The 17265-nt window shown below is 44.1% G+C and overlaps 1 protein-coding gene across 1 annotated transcript in view; it reads right to left on the bottom strand.

Moving 5' to 3' along the window:
* IL18RAP (interleukin 18 receptor accessory protein) overlaps positions 1–17265 on the bottom strand; it is a 57984-nt gene that overhangs the window by 28602 nt on the left and 12117 nt on the right. Inside the window, exons 3-4 of the mRNA XM_077484471.1 lie at positions 14659–14833; positions 3378–3555 (exon numbers count right to left, since the gene is read on the bottom strand). Of these exons, the coding sequence (XP_077340597.1) occupies positions 3378–3555; positions 14659–14833 (353 nt within the window). The remainder of the gene's footprint in view (positions 1–3377; positions 3556–14658; positions 14834–17265) is intronic.

Genomic DNA, 17265 nt, shown 5'->3' with positions numbered 1-17265 from the left:
TGCGTACAAGTTGACACAAATCGGTTTGAATGGCTATTAAAGGTAACCATCCTCATCTGTGATATGTTTGCTTGTAATTAGTGTGTGTGTATAAAAGTTAAATGCGTTTCTGGACTCCTGACAGACCCTTGCATTTTCATCCAGTGCTATACTGACGTTTCTGGATACTGAGTTATGGGGAAAGCAAGAATTGTCAAAGGATCTGTGGAAAAAGGTAGCTGAACTGTATAAAACAGGAAAGTGATATAAAAAGATATACAAGGAATTGAGAATGACAATCAGCAGTGTTCAAACTCTAATCAAGAAGTGGAAATGAGGTGTTCTGTTGAAACCAAATGATGGTCAGATAGACCAACTAAAATTTCAGCCACAACTGCCAGGAAAATTGTTTGGGGTGCAAAGAAAAACCCACAAATAACTTCAAGTGAAATGCAGGACTCTCTGAAAACATGTGGTGTGGCTGTTTCAAGATGCACAATAAGGCGGCACTTAAAGAAAGATGGGCTGCATGGTCGAGTCGCCAGAAGAAAGCCATTACTATGCAATTACCACAAAGTATCCCACTTACAATATACAAGCCTTAAACCTTCTGGTACAAAGTAATTTGGAGTGATGAGGCCAAAATTTAGCTTTTTGGCCACAACCATAAACGCTACATTTGGAGAGGAGTCAACAAGGCCTATAATGAAAGGTACACCATTCCTACTGTGAAACTGAGACATGGAGGTGGATTGCTGATGTTTTAGGGGTGTGTGGGCTACAGGAAATTTGGTCAAAATTGATGGCAAGATGAATGCAGTATGTTATCAAAAAATACTGGAGGAACTTTTGCATTCATCAGCCAGGAAGCTGCGCATGGGACGTACTTGGACATTCCAACATGACAATGATCCAAAACACAAGGTAAAGTCAACCTGTCATTGGCTACAGCAGAATAAAGTGAAGGTCCTGGAGTGGCCACCTCAGCCTCCTGACCTCAATATCATTGAGCCACTCTGGGGAGATCTCAAATGTGCAGTTCATGCAAGACAGCCCAAGAATTTACAGGAACTGGCCTCATCCACAAATACCACAAAAGACTTCAAGCTGTCATTAATATTAAAGTGGGCAATACACGGTATTAAGAACTGGCACATGTAAACTTTTGATCAGGGCCATTTGGGTAGTTTCTGTTGTGATTATGATTTAAAAAGAGTAAACACAGTTGATTGATAATAAATGGCTTCAGCCAGACACTAACTATGAGTGAAAGAAAAGTTTTTGTGTTATCATTCATATTCTCTGAAAAATGCCCAAGAAATCATAAATTCTAAACTTATGAGCACAACTGTATATGCAATATATATATATATATATATATATATATATATTCCAAAGATAGCAATGTAGAAATGTTCAGTGATGATATTGTGAAAAGTGATATTATGCTAAGTAAAAACCCAATAGTGGTAATAAGGGATATGATATTACAGTAAATAAAATATTGCTATTCTTACAAACACTGGCAGATAGTCTCATAGAAGGCAAGAGCATGCACAGAAAATATATAATGACCACACAGCCAGAATGTGCATTCTGGCCATTTCAGACATAACATTATTAAACTAATGATATGAATATTTATGTTGAAAGATAAAAGGTTCTGCATTAGACAAAATTATTTCTTTACAGTGGTGTGAAAAAGTGTTTGCCCCCTTCCTCATTTCCTGTTCTTTTGCATGTTTGTCACACTTAAGTGTTTCGGAACATCAAACCAATTTAAACAATAGTCAAGGACAACACAAGTAAACACAAAATGCAATTTGTAAATGAAGGTGTTTATTATTAAAGGTGAAAAAAAATCCAAACCATCATGGCCCTGTGTGAAAAAGTGATTGCCCCCCTTGTTAAAACATACTATAACTGTGGTTGTCCACACCTGAGTTCAATTTCTCTAGCCACACCCAGGCCTGATTATTGCCACACCTGTTCACAATCAAGGCATCACTTAAATAGGAGCTGCTTGACACAGTAAGGTCCACCAGAAGATCCTTAAAAGCTACACATCATGCCGAGACCCAAAGAAATTCAGGAACAATTGAGAAAGAAAGTAATTGAGATCTATCAGTCTGGAAAGGGTTATAAAGCCATTTCCAAAGCTTTGGGAATCCAGCGAACCACAGTGAGAGCCATTATCCACAAATGGCGAAGACATGGAACAGTGGTGAACCTTCCCAGGAGTGGCCGGCTGGCCAAAATTACCCCAAGAGCGCAGCGACGACTCATCCAAGAGGTCACAAAAGACCCCACAACAACGTCCAAGGAACTGCAGGCCTCACTTGCCTCAGTTAAGGTCAGCGTTCATGCCTCCACCATCAGGAAAAGACTGGGCAAAAATGGCCTGCATGGCAGAGTTCCAAGGAGAAAACCACTGCTGAGCAAAAAGAACATCAAAGCTCGTCTCAATTTCTCCACAACACATCTTGATGATCCCCAAGACTTTTGGGACAACATTCTGTGGACCGATGAGACAAAAGTGGAACTCTTTGGAAGGTGTGTGTCCAAGTATATCTGGCGTAGAAGGAACACTGCATTTCATAAAAAGAACATTATACCAACCGTAAAATATGGTGGTGGTAGTGTGATGGTCTGGGGCTGTTTTGCTGCTTCAGGACCTGGAAGACTTGCCGTGCTAAAAGGAACTATGAATTCTGCTGTCTACCAAGAGATCCTGAAGGAGAATGTCCGACCATCTGTTCGTGTACTCAAGCTGAAATGAACTTGGGTTCTGCTGCAGGACAATGATCCTAAACACACCAGCAAGTCCACCACCGAATGGCTGAAGAAAAACAAAATGAAGACTTTGGAGTGGCCTAGCCAAAGTCCTGACCTGAATCCTATTGAGATGTTGTGGTATGACCTTAAAAAGGCCGTTCATGCTCGAAAACCCTCTAATGTAACTGAATTAGGACAATTCTGCAAAGATGAGTGGGCCAAAATTCCTCCAGGACGCTGTAAAAGCCTCATTGCAAGTTATCGCAAACGCTTGGTTGCAGTTGTTGCTGCTAAGGGTGGCCCAACCAGTTATTAGGTTTAGGGGGCAATCACTTTTTCACACAGGGCCATGATGGTTTGGATTTTTTTTCACCTTTAATAATAAACACCTTCATTTACAAATTGCATTTTGTGTTTACTTGTGTTGTCCTTGACTATTGTTTAAATTGGTTTGATGTTCCGAAACACTTAAGTGTGACAAACATGCAAAGGAACAGGAAATGAGGAAGGGGGCAAACACTTTTTCACACCACTGTATATTTGCAATCCCAGTCTTTGAAATAACTGTAATAAATAATATTTTATTAAAATAGAAAAAGTTCTGCATGTGCGACAATACTTACAACCAACTTCAATTTTAATGGTTGCTCTTACGATCCATTTGCTGCTATTAACATAAACATCAAAATCACAAGTGTAGACTCCGACATCATCCTTGTAGATCTTGTCTAGTTGGATAACATTATTAATAATTTTTAAAGAATATCTTTCTGGGGAGGTTACAGATGCAAATTTTTCACTCTGAGAATACAAAAAATATATTCTCAAACTCATGGCAAAAAGAATTCTAGAAATTCAACTATATTTACATTAGGAAGGTCTTGTTTTGTAGAACGAAATGTCCTTTCACAGAATGTTACCATGATTCATAGAGCATATACTGTATATAATTGTTTAAACATTATTTTAGAAATTTGATTAATACTTTAAAGGACAACATTTGTCTGAATAATACTCAATTATTATTATCTATGTGTCTGTGTATGCATATACTGTATTAAGGAAAATTGTTATCCATGCTTACCGTATTTTCCTTTCCTGGATCCTCCCCATGTCAGCCTACTATGTGTCAGCTCCGCCCTCCCTGACCCCTCCAGGACCACCTCTTTCTTAGCCCCGAAAAGGGTAGCTGTCTGCCCACACCAGTGTTCAAAATTACCCGCCTTGCGACAGATAAATGGGATGGGAATCCCTGGCTGACATGAAGAGGATCCAGGAAAGGAAAATTACGGTAAATATGGATAACAATTTTCCTTATTCCTGGACCTCTCCATGTCAGCCTACTATGGGATGTACCAAGCAATATTAAGAAGGGAGGGAAGATAAAAAATAAAAAATCAGCCAAACCCTCAATGCAATGCTACTCAAATTTTTTCATGGGCAACAGCCGCCGTAATAACCATAGAGCCAAATGTTTCCTCAGGCAGACAAGCCCCATTAAGCCTGTAATGCCTAAAGCCCCGTACACACTATCAGATTGTCTGCTGAGTTTTTCCTTCAGATTTACCAAAACCATATAATATGAGGTCAAACCTTAGGAGTTTCAATGTGTATGCAATCCATCAGGCCCTTCTACTACATGGTTTTGGTAAATCTGAAGGAAAAACCCAGCAGACAATCTGATAGTGTGTACGGGGCTTAATAAAAAGTGTTGGACGCACTCTAGCTTACTGCTCTGCAAATTACCTCAGGAGCGACCTTCGTGTATGCTGCCCAACATGCTGCCATACCCCTCAACAAATGTGCTTTGATCTCTGACAGAGGAGGAAGGCCCAGAGTCCTGTATGCAATATGCCTGGACTTGACAATCCAGGAAGACACAACTCTAGATGTTGGTGGCATACCCTTTTTAGGCCCCATTGGAAAAACCTACAGCTGATCTAGTTTTCAAGCCAGGCATCCCATAATTTGTCCACCCAAATCTCCCTGAATTGGGCTAGTCTTGCTCCTACTTAAGAGGGTTGAGCGGAAACACCTTCAGAAGGACTTATTTGAAGCCTAATGCCCCGTACACACGAGCGGACTTTTCAACATCCAAAGTCCGAAGGACCGAGTCCATCAGACTATCCGATCGTGTGTGGGCTGCAACGGACTTTTGATTCGCCAAAGTCTGACGGACTTTAGAAATGAAGCATGCTTCAAATTTTCCCGACGGAACTCCGCCGGACCCGGTCCCCTTCGAAAACTCCGCTCGTGTGTATGCTACTCCGACGGACTAAAACCGACGCTAGGGCAGCTATTGGCTACTGGCTATGAACTTCCTTATTCGAGTCCAGTCGTACGTCATCACGTTCGAATCCGTCGGAGTTTAGTGTGATCGTGTGTGGCCAAGTCCGTTCGGCCGAAAAGTCTGTCAGAACTCCGTCGGAACTCCGGCGGAACTCCTTTGGAAGTCTGTCGGACATAAGTCCTCTCGTGTGTACGGGGCATTAGGAATCTTGTTGGTCCTGGGTCCTTCTGGAACCAGCTCCCTTCCACTGACTGAAAAAAATTCCAGGTCTGTAAGCACTAGCCTCTCTGAATCCTTCTTTGGATCTTTTGTTAAACTGAAAAGGGCTGTCGTTGTCTTTTTCTCTTCTGCGGGATTTGGCCAGAGCTGCCACCGGAAACCCAATGAATTGCTGATTCTAAAGTCTTCCCGAAGAGTAGCTTCCGTCGCATGGAACCAAACACAGACTGTGCTTAGAAGCCTTACCGGCCGACCAATGCTTCAACCATAAGGCTCTGCAGGCTGTGACGGAATGAGCCATTATCTTTGCTGTCATCTTGATCTGGTCAACAGCCACTTCAGCCGTAAACTGTACAGCAGTCTTAACAAACTGCAAAGGAGAAGTGCCACTTCCCAGACTTTCATTCGAACATCCATCCACCAGCTCGGCTACCCACACTCCAAGGGCTGATGCCACAGAAGTGAATACTACCACCGGTCTGCAGGCTGCTCCGGCCAAACTATACAACCTTTTTAGGTCTGCGTTTATTCTGCGATCCAAAGGATCCCTAAAAGAGACCAAATCCTCCAGCGGAAGCTTAATGTGGTGGGCAAATCTCTGTAATGAAGCATACACCTTAGGTGTTGTGTCCCAAGGGGTACAGCTTTGATACTCTATTATGCACTTTGAGCTTCTTCTCAGGCCTCGCCCACTCATCGTCAATTACTTCTTTAAAATTCAGAAATGAATGGGAAAGAAGATAACGATTTCTTTAAATACGGGTAGTATCTCTGCTGTTTCTTTGGAGGCAATGATTCTTCTTGCCACTCCATTGCATCCTTAACAGTTTCCACCAAGAACCATAGTAAGGATCAAACGTATGCGATTCTGAGATCAATTCAATCAATACAAGTGGAAAACTGTGTTTAACCACTTCCCACCCGGCCAATGCATATATACGGCCGGGTGGGAGCCGTCTACTCCTGATAGGACGTTCCTGAACGTCATTCAGAAGTAGCGGGATCGCGCGCGCGCGTGCCCGCGCAGCGGCGCGATCCCGATGTGCTCGTGTCACCCGGACACGGCACATCTGAGATCGGCAGGAGGGCTCTGTGATTGGCCCTCCTGATCACATGACGGCCGTGTCCAATCACGGCCGTCATGTGATGTAAACAAACAGCCGGTTGCTAGGCAATCGGCTCTCCTCTCCTCACACGGAAGTCATCGCTGAGGAGAGGAGAGCAGAACGCTGCAGCCGGCTGATGATCAGTGAGTATGGGCTGCTTTTTACAGCTTTTTACTCACTGATCATCAGTCTAGTGTCAACACACCACATAGTACAAACACAGTCCCCACATATGTCCCCAAACCACACATGTCCCCAAAACATACATGTCCCCAAATAATAAAAACACATGTCCCTAATAATAAAAACATGTCCCCCACATATGTCCCACTAAAATCACATGTCCCAATGATTATCTGCACACATATGTACGTGATCACCTGCACACATATGTACATGATCATTTGCGTACATATGTCCGTGATCACACAAACCAATTATTATACAGTTAACGGAATTTTTTTTACCAAAAACATGTAGCAGAATACATTTTGGCTTAAATTTATGACAAAATTTGATTTTATTGGATTTCTTTTCAAATAGAAAAAAGAAAATATTGTTTTTTTTTCCAAATTTCTGCTTTTTTTGCGCTTATATCGCAAAAAATAAAAAACGGAGTCGTGAATAAATAACAGCAAAATAAAGCTCTATTTGTGCGAACAAAATGATAACAATTTCATTTGGGTACAGTGTAGCATGACCGCGCAATTGTCACTGAAAGCGCGAGAGCGATGAAAGCTGAAAATTGGGCTGGGAAGGAAGGGGGTGAAAGTGCCCTGTATTGTAGTGGTTAATACCAGAACGGGCCATTATGAATACCTATTAATGCCTTTTGGCCTTTGTAATGCCCCGGCAGTTTTCCAGGAATTTATTTCCAAGTCCCTGGGGAGCCACCACACATATGTCAGTTGTGTGCTTCAGAAACTAAGAGAGAACAATCTCTATTGTAAACTGGAGAAGTGTGAGTTCCATCGTGAACAGGTTACATTCCTGGGCTATATCATTTCCACTGCTGGTTATTCGATGGACCCAGAGAAACTTTCGGAAATCCTACAGTGGCCTCGACCCATGGGTTTACATCCTCTGCAGCGTTTCCTGGGTTTTGCCAACTACTATCAGAAGTTAATTCGTAACTTATTGTCTCTGGTCAAGCCCCTGACTGATATGACCAGAAAGTACGGTAACCCACAGAGTTGGTCTCCGGAGTCCATTAAGGACTTTGAGACTCTCAAGGCTGCCTTTATTTCTGCTCCTGTGTTGGCACATCCTGATCCTACGTTGCCTTTTATCCTAGAAGTTGATGCTTCTGAGACTGGAGTTGGCACCCTTCTGTCTCAATGTCCTAACTCTGAGAGTGTTATGCATCCGTGTGGCTACTTTTCCAAGAAATTGTCACCTGCTGAGTGCAATTATGAGATTGGTGACAGACAGCTGTTGGCGATCATTTTAGCCCCGAAAAAATGGAGACAGCTCCTGGAAGATACCACTGTGCCTGTTCTTATTCTTGCTGACCATAAGAATCTTACATTCTTGATGTAGACTGTAAGTTGATACGTGAATGTCTGTCATTGTTACCCGATGTCTGCTTTTTCTGTACACCATGCAAGCCTTTCAATAAAAAATATAAAAAATAAAAAAAAGAATCTTACATTCTTGTCTGAGGCTAAGCGACTCTCTCCAAGAAGGGCGCGATAGGCTCTTTTCTTGTCGAGCTTTAATTACATTGTCTCATTCTTACCCGGTACTAAGAATGTAAGGGCTGATGCCTTGTCACGACAATTTTCCTCGACTTCCAAGTCAGAATCGGTTTCCGGTTCCTATGATTCCTCCTGATCGTATCTTGGCTATGGTTCGCACCAGCCTTACTTCTCCTTTGGGTGACAAAATTCTTGCTGCTCAGGTCCATGCGCCTCCAGAGAAACCTTGTGACCACTGCTTTGGCCCAGAGAGTCTCCGTACTGCTGTGCTCCAGACTTACCATTCTCCCAAGGCAGCTGGCCATCCTGGGAAGAATCAACTAATTTGGGCCATTTCCCAACAATTCTGATGGCCTAGTCTACGGTCTGATGTTTCAGCCTTCGTGGCTGCCTGTCCCTTGTGTGCTCAGAGTAAGACTCCACGACACCTTCCAGTGGGCCTCCTACAACCCATACCCAATGGATAGAGGTCCTGGACTCACCTGTCAATGGATTTCATTGTGGAGTAGCCCAACTCCCAATGCAACACTGTTATCCTTATGGTGGTTGACCGGTTCTCAAAGATGTGTCATTGTATTCCACTTAAGATGTTGCCTACCTCTAAGGAACTGGGTTCCATTTTTGCTCAGGAGATCTTTTGCTTACATGGGCTACCCAAGGTGATTGTCTCGGATAGGGGCAGTCAGTTTGTCTCCTGGTTCTGGTGAGCCTTTTGTGCACAGTTGGGAATCTACCTTGCGTTCTCTTCTGCGTATCACCCGCAGTCTAATGGGGCCACAGAGCGAGCCAATCATTCCTTAGAGCAATTCCTGCGTTGCTATATTTCTGACCACCATAACAACTGGTCAGACCTATTACCATGGGCAGAGTTTGCTCACAACCGTGCCTTGAATTCTGCCTCCCGATTGTCTCCATTTATGGTGAATTATGGTTTCCAACCTTCCATGTTGCCTGACTCATTTGTTCCGCAGAGTATTCCTGCGTTAGAAGAGCATCTCCGTGGTCTTCGTTCCACTTGGGTACAAGTCCAGGAGGCTTTGCTTCATGCTAATGATAGGTACAGACTCCATGCTGACCGCAGACGCCTGCCTGCGCCTTCCTACCAGGTTGGAGAAAGGGTCTGGCTGTAATCTCGCAACCTCCAGCTTCATGTTCCCTCACTGAAGTTTGCACCTCGGTTTATTGGGCCTTTCCATATCATTCGCAAGATTAACCCAGTGGCTTACGCATTGGACCTTCCTCCTATTATGCGCATCCCAAATGTGTTTCATGCCTCCTTATTGAAACCGTTGGTCTGTAACCGATTACCACCTCGGTGACATGCCCTCACCCTATTCAGGTTGAGAACCATGAAAAGTATGATGTACAATCCATTGTTGACTCCCGTAGGTTCCGTGGGCGCATACAGTACCTGGTGCATTAGAAGGGGTATCATCCTCGGACGTACATGTCCCTGTCCTCCTCTGCGAGTTGCATAGATGGTTTCCCCTCAAGCCCGGCGGCCCTCCGAGGGAGAGGGGTCATTGAGGAGGGGGTATTGTCAGGGCTGGCTTAGCCCTTCCTTCTCTGGGCTGGCTGTCCAGCTGTCGGCTAATTGCCAGCTCTCATTTCTCTCCACAGTTACCAGCTGTTCCTGATCATGCTCATCTGACCTGCCTACTTAAAGCTGTCCAGCTCACTTCACCTCTGCCTTCGCCCTGGTCACATCACAAGTAACCATCTCCTGCGGTTCTGTTTAAAGACTGGCTTACTGACATCCCTTCTGGCTCCTTATCCTGCTTGCTGTTGCTCTACTTGGATCCCTGACTTCTGGCCTGGCTGATTACCCGATCTGGTTATTGAACTCTGGCCTGGCTGACTACTCGATCTGGTTACTGGACTCTGGCTATGCTTTGACTACGCTTTTTCTATTTACCTTTTTATTTTTATTTAATAAACAAGTGTGATTTAATTGTACTTCTGTCTCAGTCTGATTCATGGTTTCTGACACAGACATACTAATGGCCTGCAGGGAGATGTATCTGCACAAAGCTGGGACGTATATATACTGATTATACTGCAGCTAGCAGAATCAACTGCCTGCCTGTAGTATTATTACTATGATAACACCAGCAATTGGGATAGCTTTAGGTGCACACTGAGAAGATGACACAGTACACCGACTGTAATTACTGAAGCTGCCTGTGGTATAGGATCAGCAGAACACCAGCAATTGGGGTCGCTTTAGGTGCACACTAAGCAGATGACACAGTACACCGACTGTAATTACTGCAGCTGCCTGCCTGCGGTATAGGATCAGCAGAACACCAGCAATTGGGGTAGCTTTAGGTGCACACTGTGCAGATGACACAATACACCAACTGTAATTATTGCAGCTGTCTGCCTGTGGTAAAGGATCAGCAGAACACCAGCAATTGGGGTAGATTTAGGTGCACACTGTGCAGATGACACAATACACCAACTGTAATTACTGGAGCTGCCTGTGGTATAGGATCAGCAGAACACCAGCAATTGGGGTAGCTTTAGGTGTGCAAGCTGTGAAGATGACACAGTACACCGACTGTAATTGCTACAGCTGCCTGCAGATAGAATCAGCAGGACACCAGCAATTGGGGTAGCTTTAGGCGTACACTGTGCAGGTGGCACAATACACCGACTGTAATTGCTACAGCTGCCTGTGGTATAGGACCAGAAGAACACCAGCAATTGGGGTAGCTTCAGGCATACACTGTGCAGGTGGCACAATGCACTGACTATAACTGCTACAGCTGCCTGTGGTATAAGACCAGAAGAACACCATCAATTGGGGTAGCTTCAGGCATACACTGTGCAGGTGGCACAATACAATGACTATAACTGCTACAGCTGCCTGTGGTATAGGACCAGAAGAACACCAGCAATTGGGGTAGCTTCAGGTGTGCACTGTGCAGGTGGCACAATACACTGACTATAACTGCTACAGCTGCCTGTGGTATAGGACCAGAAGAACTACAGCAATTGGGGTAGCTTCAGGTGTACACTGTGAAGGTGTCACAATACACCGACTGTAATGGCTACAGCTGCCTGTGGTATAGGACCAGAAGAACACTAGCAATTGGGGTAGCTTCAGGTGTACACTGTGCAGGTGGCACAATACACTGACTGTAACTGCTACAGCTGTCTGTGGTATAGGACCAGAAGAACACCAGCAATTGGGGAAGCTTCAGGTGTACACTGTGCAGGTGGCACAATACACTGACTGTAAATGCTACAGCTGCCTGTGGTGTAGGACCAGAAGAACACCAGCAATTGGGGTAGCTTCAGGTTTACACTGTGCAGGTGGCATAATACACTGACTGTGATTGCTGCAGCAGCTGCCTGTGGTATAGGATCAGAAGGACACCAGCAATTGGGGTAGCTTTGGGTGTACACTGTGCAGGTGGCACAATACACAGACTGTAATTACAATAGCTTAAAGGGAAATTTAGACACTGTCTCTCCGTCTATCTCACTCTCTCTCTTAGCGACGCAACACACTACGCAAGGCCATCGCGCAGGCAGCCTTATATAGTGTGGGCCGTGTACTAACCCCCCTGAGCCCTAATTGGCACAGGCATCTTGCCTGTGGCCAATTATGGCTCCCTTAGAATTTGGCGCAAACGGCCCATAATGTTCGGATTTCACCGAACGGGTGAACAGCCGGTGTTCGAGTCGAACATGAGTTTGACTTGAACACTCAGCTCATAAATATACTCATAATAGGGGCGCTAGACCAAATACCAAACAATAAAAAATGTGAGACTAGTGATCATACAATATCTAAAATGATACATAACATATCACAAAAATCTGAACTCAGCTCATCCCTACCCAGCACCATGGGAACCCATCTCCTCAGGAGATTTTCAGCCTATTTGGGAGGTCTTCTGAAACGGGAGAGGCTGGACCCGAACAGGATGGATGGTGGATGGATAGAAAAAAAACAAAATAAAAATAAATAAATAAAAATAATAATCTTTAAAAGGTGTCCAGAGCAAGGACGGAAAAAGAACACTGGTGTGGGCAGACAGCCACCCTTTATGGGCTAAGAAAGAGGTGGTCCTGGAGGGGTCAGAGAGGGTGGAGCTGACCCATAGTAGGCTGATATGGAGAGGTCCAGGAAATATATATATATTATATATACACATAGGTACTCAATTATTATTATTATTCAGAGAAATATTGTCCTATAAAATATTATGCACATTTCTAAAATATATATAAATAATATTTATACATGAATCGCTTCAGCCAAACACTAACCATGAGTGAAAGAAAAGTTTCTGTGTTATAGTCACTGAAAAATGGCCAAGAAATTACAGATTCTGTCAGAGTATGTAAACTTATGAGCACAGCTGTATATATATATATATATATATATATATATATATATATATATATATATATATATATATATATACATACATACACACTGAGCAAAATTATAAACACAACACTTTTGTGTTTGCCCCTATCATCCACCTCACAGGTGTGGCATATCAAGATGCTGATTGGACAGCATGATTACTGCACAGGTGTGCCTTAGGCCGCGTACACACGCGCGGACTATTCGCCCAACCTTGTTCGTCAAACAGTTTGACAAACAGTCCGCTCAAAATTAGCATGAGCGGACTTGACCACACACGACGAACGAACAGTCCGCTGAAAACTTGCGCGATGACGTGAACGGCACGTACGACGGGACGAGAAATTCGGCGTCCGATACACTGCAATGCAACCTTCGCCGTGTAAATTCTTTCTGAGCATGCGCGAGACTTAGTTTGCCGAACAAGCCTACACACGAGCGGACTGTCCGCTCAAACCAAGTTTCAGCGGACAGTCTTACCGAAATTCCGAAAAACTTTGTTCGTCAGACTGTCCGCTGAAACTGTCCGCTGAAGCCCACACACGAGCGGACTGTCCGCTGAAACACTGTTCAGCGGACAAAGTTGGACGAACAGTCCGCCCGTGTGTACGCGGCCTTAGGCTGGCCCCAATAAAAGGCCACCCCTCACATTTTTGTAAATATTTTATTATATCTTTTCATCTGACAACACTGAAGACATTACACTTTGCTACAATGTAAAGTAGTGAGTGTACAGCTTGTATAACAGTGTAAATTTTCTGTCCCCTTAAAATAACTCAACACACAGCCATTAATGTCTAAACCACTGGCAACAAAAGTGAGTACACCCCTAAGTGAAAATGTTCAAATCGGACCCAAAGTGTCAATATTTTGTGTGGCCACAATTATTTTCTAGCACTGCCTTAACACTCTTGGGCATGGAGTTCACCAGAGCTTCACAGGTTGCCACTGAAGTCCTTTTCCACTCCTCCATGACGAAATCACGGAGCTGGTGAATGTTAGAGACCTTGCGCTCCTCCACCCTGTTTGAAGATGCCCCACAGATGCTCAATAGGGCTTGGGTTTAGGCTGCAGCTGCCTCTTTCCACTGCCCTTCCCACAGGACACTTTTCTGGTTCTGCTCCCATCTCAGACTGCAAACTTCCAGTTCTCTTAGGCGTGCCTCCCCAGTTCTTATGACTGTGCTTCACTCACCAGCCCTCCTGGCTGCAACCTTGCTTGCCTTGTTTTGAATCAAGTGTAAACTAGCCTCAAGGGCTCATTTACACTTGTTACGGCTTCAACACACATTAATGGCTAGTTTACACTTGCTTCAAAACAAGACTAGACAAAGCCCCTGTCACTAAATAAAATGGTTAGCTTACAGTCTTGTTCACACCTGCTTTTGCTTTGCTTTGGCTTTGCTTCAAAAAATATACCCCAAGTAGCTTTAATGGTGCTTCAGGTGCTTAAGCACCTGAAAACTGCTTCCCATTCCACCCCAGTGTGAAAGCCTGAGTGCTTTCACACTGGGGTGGTGCGCTTGCGGGACTAGGAAAAAAGGCCTGCAAGCAGCATCTTTGGAGTGGTTTGGGAGCGCTGTATACAGCGCTCCTAATCCGCCCCTGCCCATTGGAATGAATGGGCAGCGCATACAAAGCACTGCAACACGGGCCCTTTTAACCTTTTCTTCAGCTGCTAGTGGGTTTTAGGATAAAAACTATAAAAGTTACTGAGAGTGAGGTAACAGAGGTACGCAGACTGGAGGAGTGGACATAGGCTCCGCATATCTCTCCTAATGCTACACATATACCTGTACAAGTGTGTAGGACAAGATAAAACATCTTCTGGAGGAACTCCGCATACAACACTACACACAAGTAGCTCATCTCTGAGTTGGGGGACTGCCTTAATGTTTGGCTTGCACATGACCGTGGCCCATGCCTGGTCATGAGCATTGATGAGCACACCACCAGGCAAGGTGTTGCCCCTGTGCTAGCATGAGTGACTCTGTTCGCCTGGCATAGCCCAAAAGAACCTACCCCCGGGTAGGCCTCCTATATATCCAACACATGAGTTAATGGGGAACATGGAGGAACTGTCACCCACCTGCCCTACAGGCCAGTTGAAAAGCACTTTAAAGTGTAACCTTTCATTATGTCCAAGGTTTCATTTTTCATCTTATGTAATATAGGACATTTTATTGTTGCACAATAAAGGAAAACCTACCTTATACCATTTCAGATTTGATATGTTCTTCATGTGCTGACAGCCTTGTGAAGGACAAGAAATCAACTCATTTGTTTTGTCAGTTGTGAAATATAAACTGCTAGAACCATATGGCAATATGCAGTTGTCCTTGGACTGCACAAATACAGCTAATTTTATGCAGTCATTATCCACACTGTATCAAGACATCAAGAAAGCAATGTTAATTGAATTTTTTATTAGTAACTGTTTGTTCAGATCTCTGAAGAAATGTAACTGGTACATTACATACATACAATTATATAAAATGTGTCACTGCACAGTGAATAAAAACTATACCCAGTGGCGTCACTAGGGTTGGAGTCACCTGGTGCGGTAAAACATGATGTCACCCCCCCCCCCCCCAATAATTTTGATTTGATTTTGGAACTTACCTGCTGACATGGTGTCTTGCTAGCTAGATGGGATCTGATGGCTGTAGGGGAGATTGTAAGTTGCTGTGACCTGCTGACAACAAGGAGTGTTGCTACAAGGCCCTGTAGTCAGCAAGCAGAAGACAGTAGCTGAAAAGGGAGGGAAACCACTCTGCAGGAGGTGGGCACACATGACGTAATTGGTTGCTAGGATGCTATTGGTCCTAGTAATCAATGGCAGCTCTCAGCAGAGATATGGCTTGCCTGACCAAGGAAAATCGGGCACTGCAGATTGGAAGATTGGAAAGCTGACGGACCAATGGACTATACAAATTAGATTGTATATGTGTATATATATATATATATATATATATATATATATATATATATATATTATATATATATATATATATATATATATATATATATATATATATATATATATCGTGGTTTAAGATTGTAGATCGGAAGGTGCATGATAGTTAGGTCAGTGCAGTGGGAGTATATAGTACATGGGACACTTGGCATGTATGCTGCTGCTGGGATTATTCCTCCTGCTGTTCCCTTTTAGCCACCCCACATCAGTCTCAGCACCTGCCTATGCCTGCTGCGCTGATGTTATTGATAGCTACTGTGCTCAGCCGGAGTCTGTCCTGTCCTCAGCACTTACTTGCTGAAGGAGGCAGGCAGCAAGATAGCCGAGTATATCACTCCGCCAGCAGCATGAACTGTGAGCCAGGACTTTATGCAAGTGCAGCACTGGTTGTTGTGTAAGTCTGTCTGTCCTGAAAAGGGGAGGGGAAAAAAAGTCCCTCTATCCTGCAGTCTTCCGGGCCCCCTCTGGATGAACTGAATTCCCAACCCCACCCAGTGAATAGGATTTACTACCAGTGGGCCACAGGGGGAACATTATTTGTTTATAGTAGTATGCCCATATGTACCATAGTTTGAAGCTACTGTACCAGCCCCCTGTTAAAGTGACTGGAGCGGGCCCCCTACAAGAAGCCCAATAGTACCCCCCCATCAGCAGCCCTGGCTGCAGACACTCCACTGGTCCTATGGTCCATATTTTGCTGCTGGATACAGCTATATTATCAGACCATCTCAGTGTGGGCAGCTCAGCCACTATACCTGTATATAATATAGTTGATAACCGGTGGGGGGGAGTGCTGCTGGACACAGCTATGTGTATATATATAATGATATAGCTGTGTCCAGCAGTAAAAACAACAGTGCCCCTCTTAACACTCCTCCTTCTCAGCAACTGTGGTCGGCTCAGGTGTGACTGGGTGGCGGACATCATGACACCCCCCCTGCAACCCTCAGATCGGGGACAGGGCGGGTGGCTCAGGTACACAATATACCCGGGGGCAGCTGGAGAGGACTCACACAGTGTGCAGCTGCGCCGCCCGGGTGGAGAAAAGAAGTGACAGGCTCAGCAGAGCAGTAGTGAGAGGGGAGGACTTGGAGGAGGAAAACAGAGACCAGGAGCAGCCCCGGCGTGTGCCGGATGTGTTCAGGCTAAAAAAACATCAAAGGGAGCCAGGGCTTTCTCCAACCTTGGGATGGTGTCACCCCTCTGGCGGGTGTCACCTGGGTGCGGACTGCACCCCCCGCACCCCCATAGTGACGCCGCTGACTATACCACCTATCAAGTTATAGTATTTATAGAGCCAGCATGCACTAAAATGCACCTTTCACACATTGAAAGATAAATATTCTGTGTGCACCAGTTTTAGTAAATCCCCTCTACAGAATGTGATTCACTGCCATTATTTATTTCTAATGGACACTAATTTTGTTTCATATTTATATTCACAAGAGTGTGTTGAGTTAAGAGATTTTTGGTGAACATGTTTATACAAATGTTTTTATGTTTTTGTAAGGGGATACAGTTTGTATTTATTTATTGCAGGTATTGTATTTTGTTTGACACATAAGTATTTGACCAGCCACTTATTGTTTTATATATATATATATATATATATATATATATATATATACACACACAGGCATACCTCACTTTTGAGTACACAATGGGGTTTATTTACTAAAGCTGGAAAATGCAAAATCAGGCTCGCTTCTGCATAGAAAACAATCCACTTCAAGCTTAATTGAACAAGCTGGGGTTAGAAGCTCATTGGTTTCTATGCAAAAGTGAGCCTGATTTTGCACTTTACAGCTTGCTAGTAAATAAACCCCATTGTTTACTTAA

The sequence above is a fragment of the Lithobates pipiens genome, unplaced genomic scaffold (assembly GCF_037356315.1).
Source record: "Lithobates pipiens isolate NorthernLeopardFrog02 unplaced genomic scaffold, aLitPip1_a1.2 Scaffold_16, whole genome shotgun sequence".
NCBI classification, from domain to species: Eukaryota; Metazoa; Chordata; class Amphibia; order Anura; family Ranidae; genus Lithobates; species Lithobates pipiens.
This window is presented reverse-complemented; position numbering and strand designations above follow the sequence as displayed.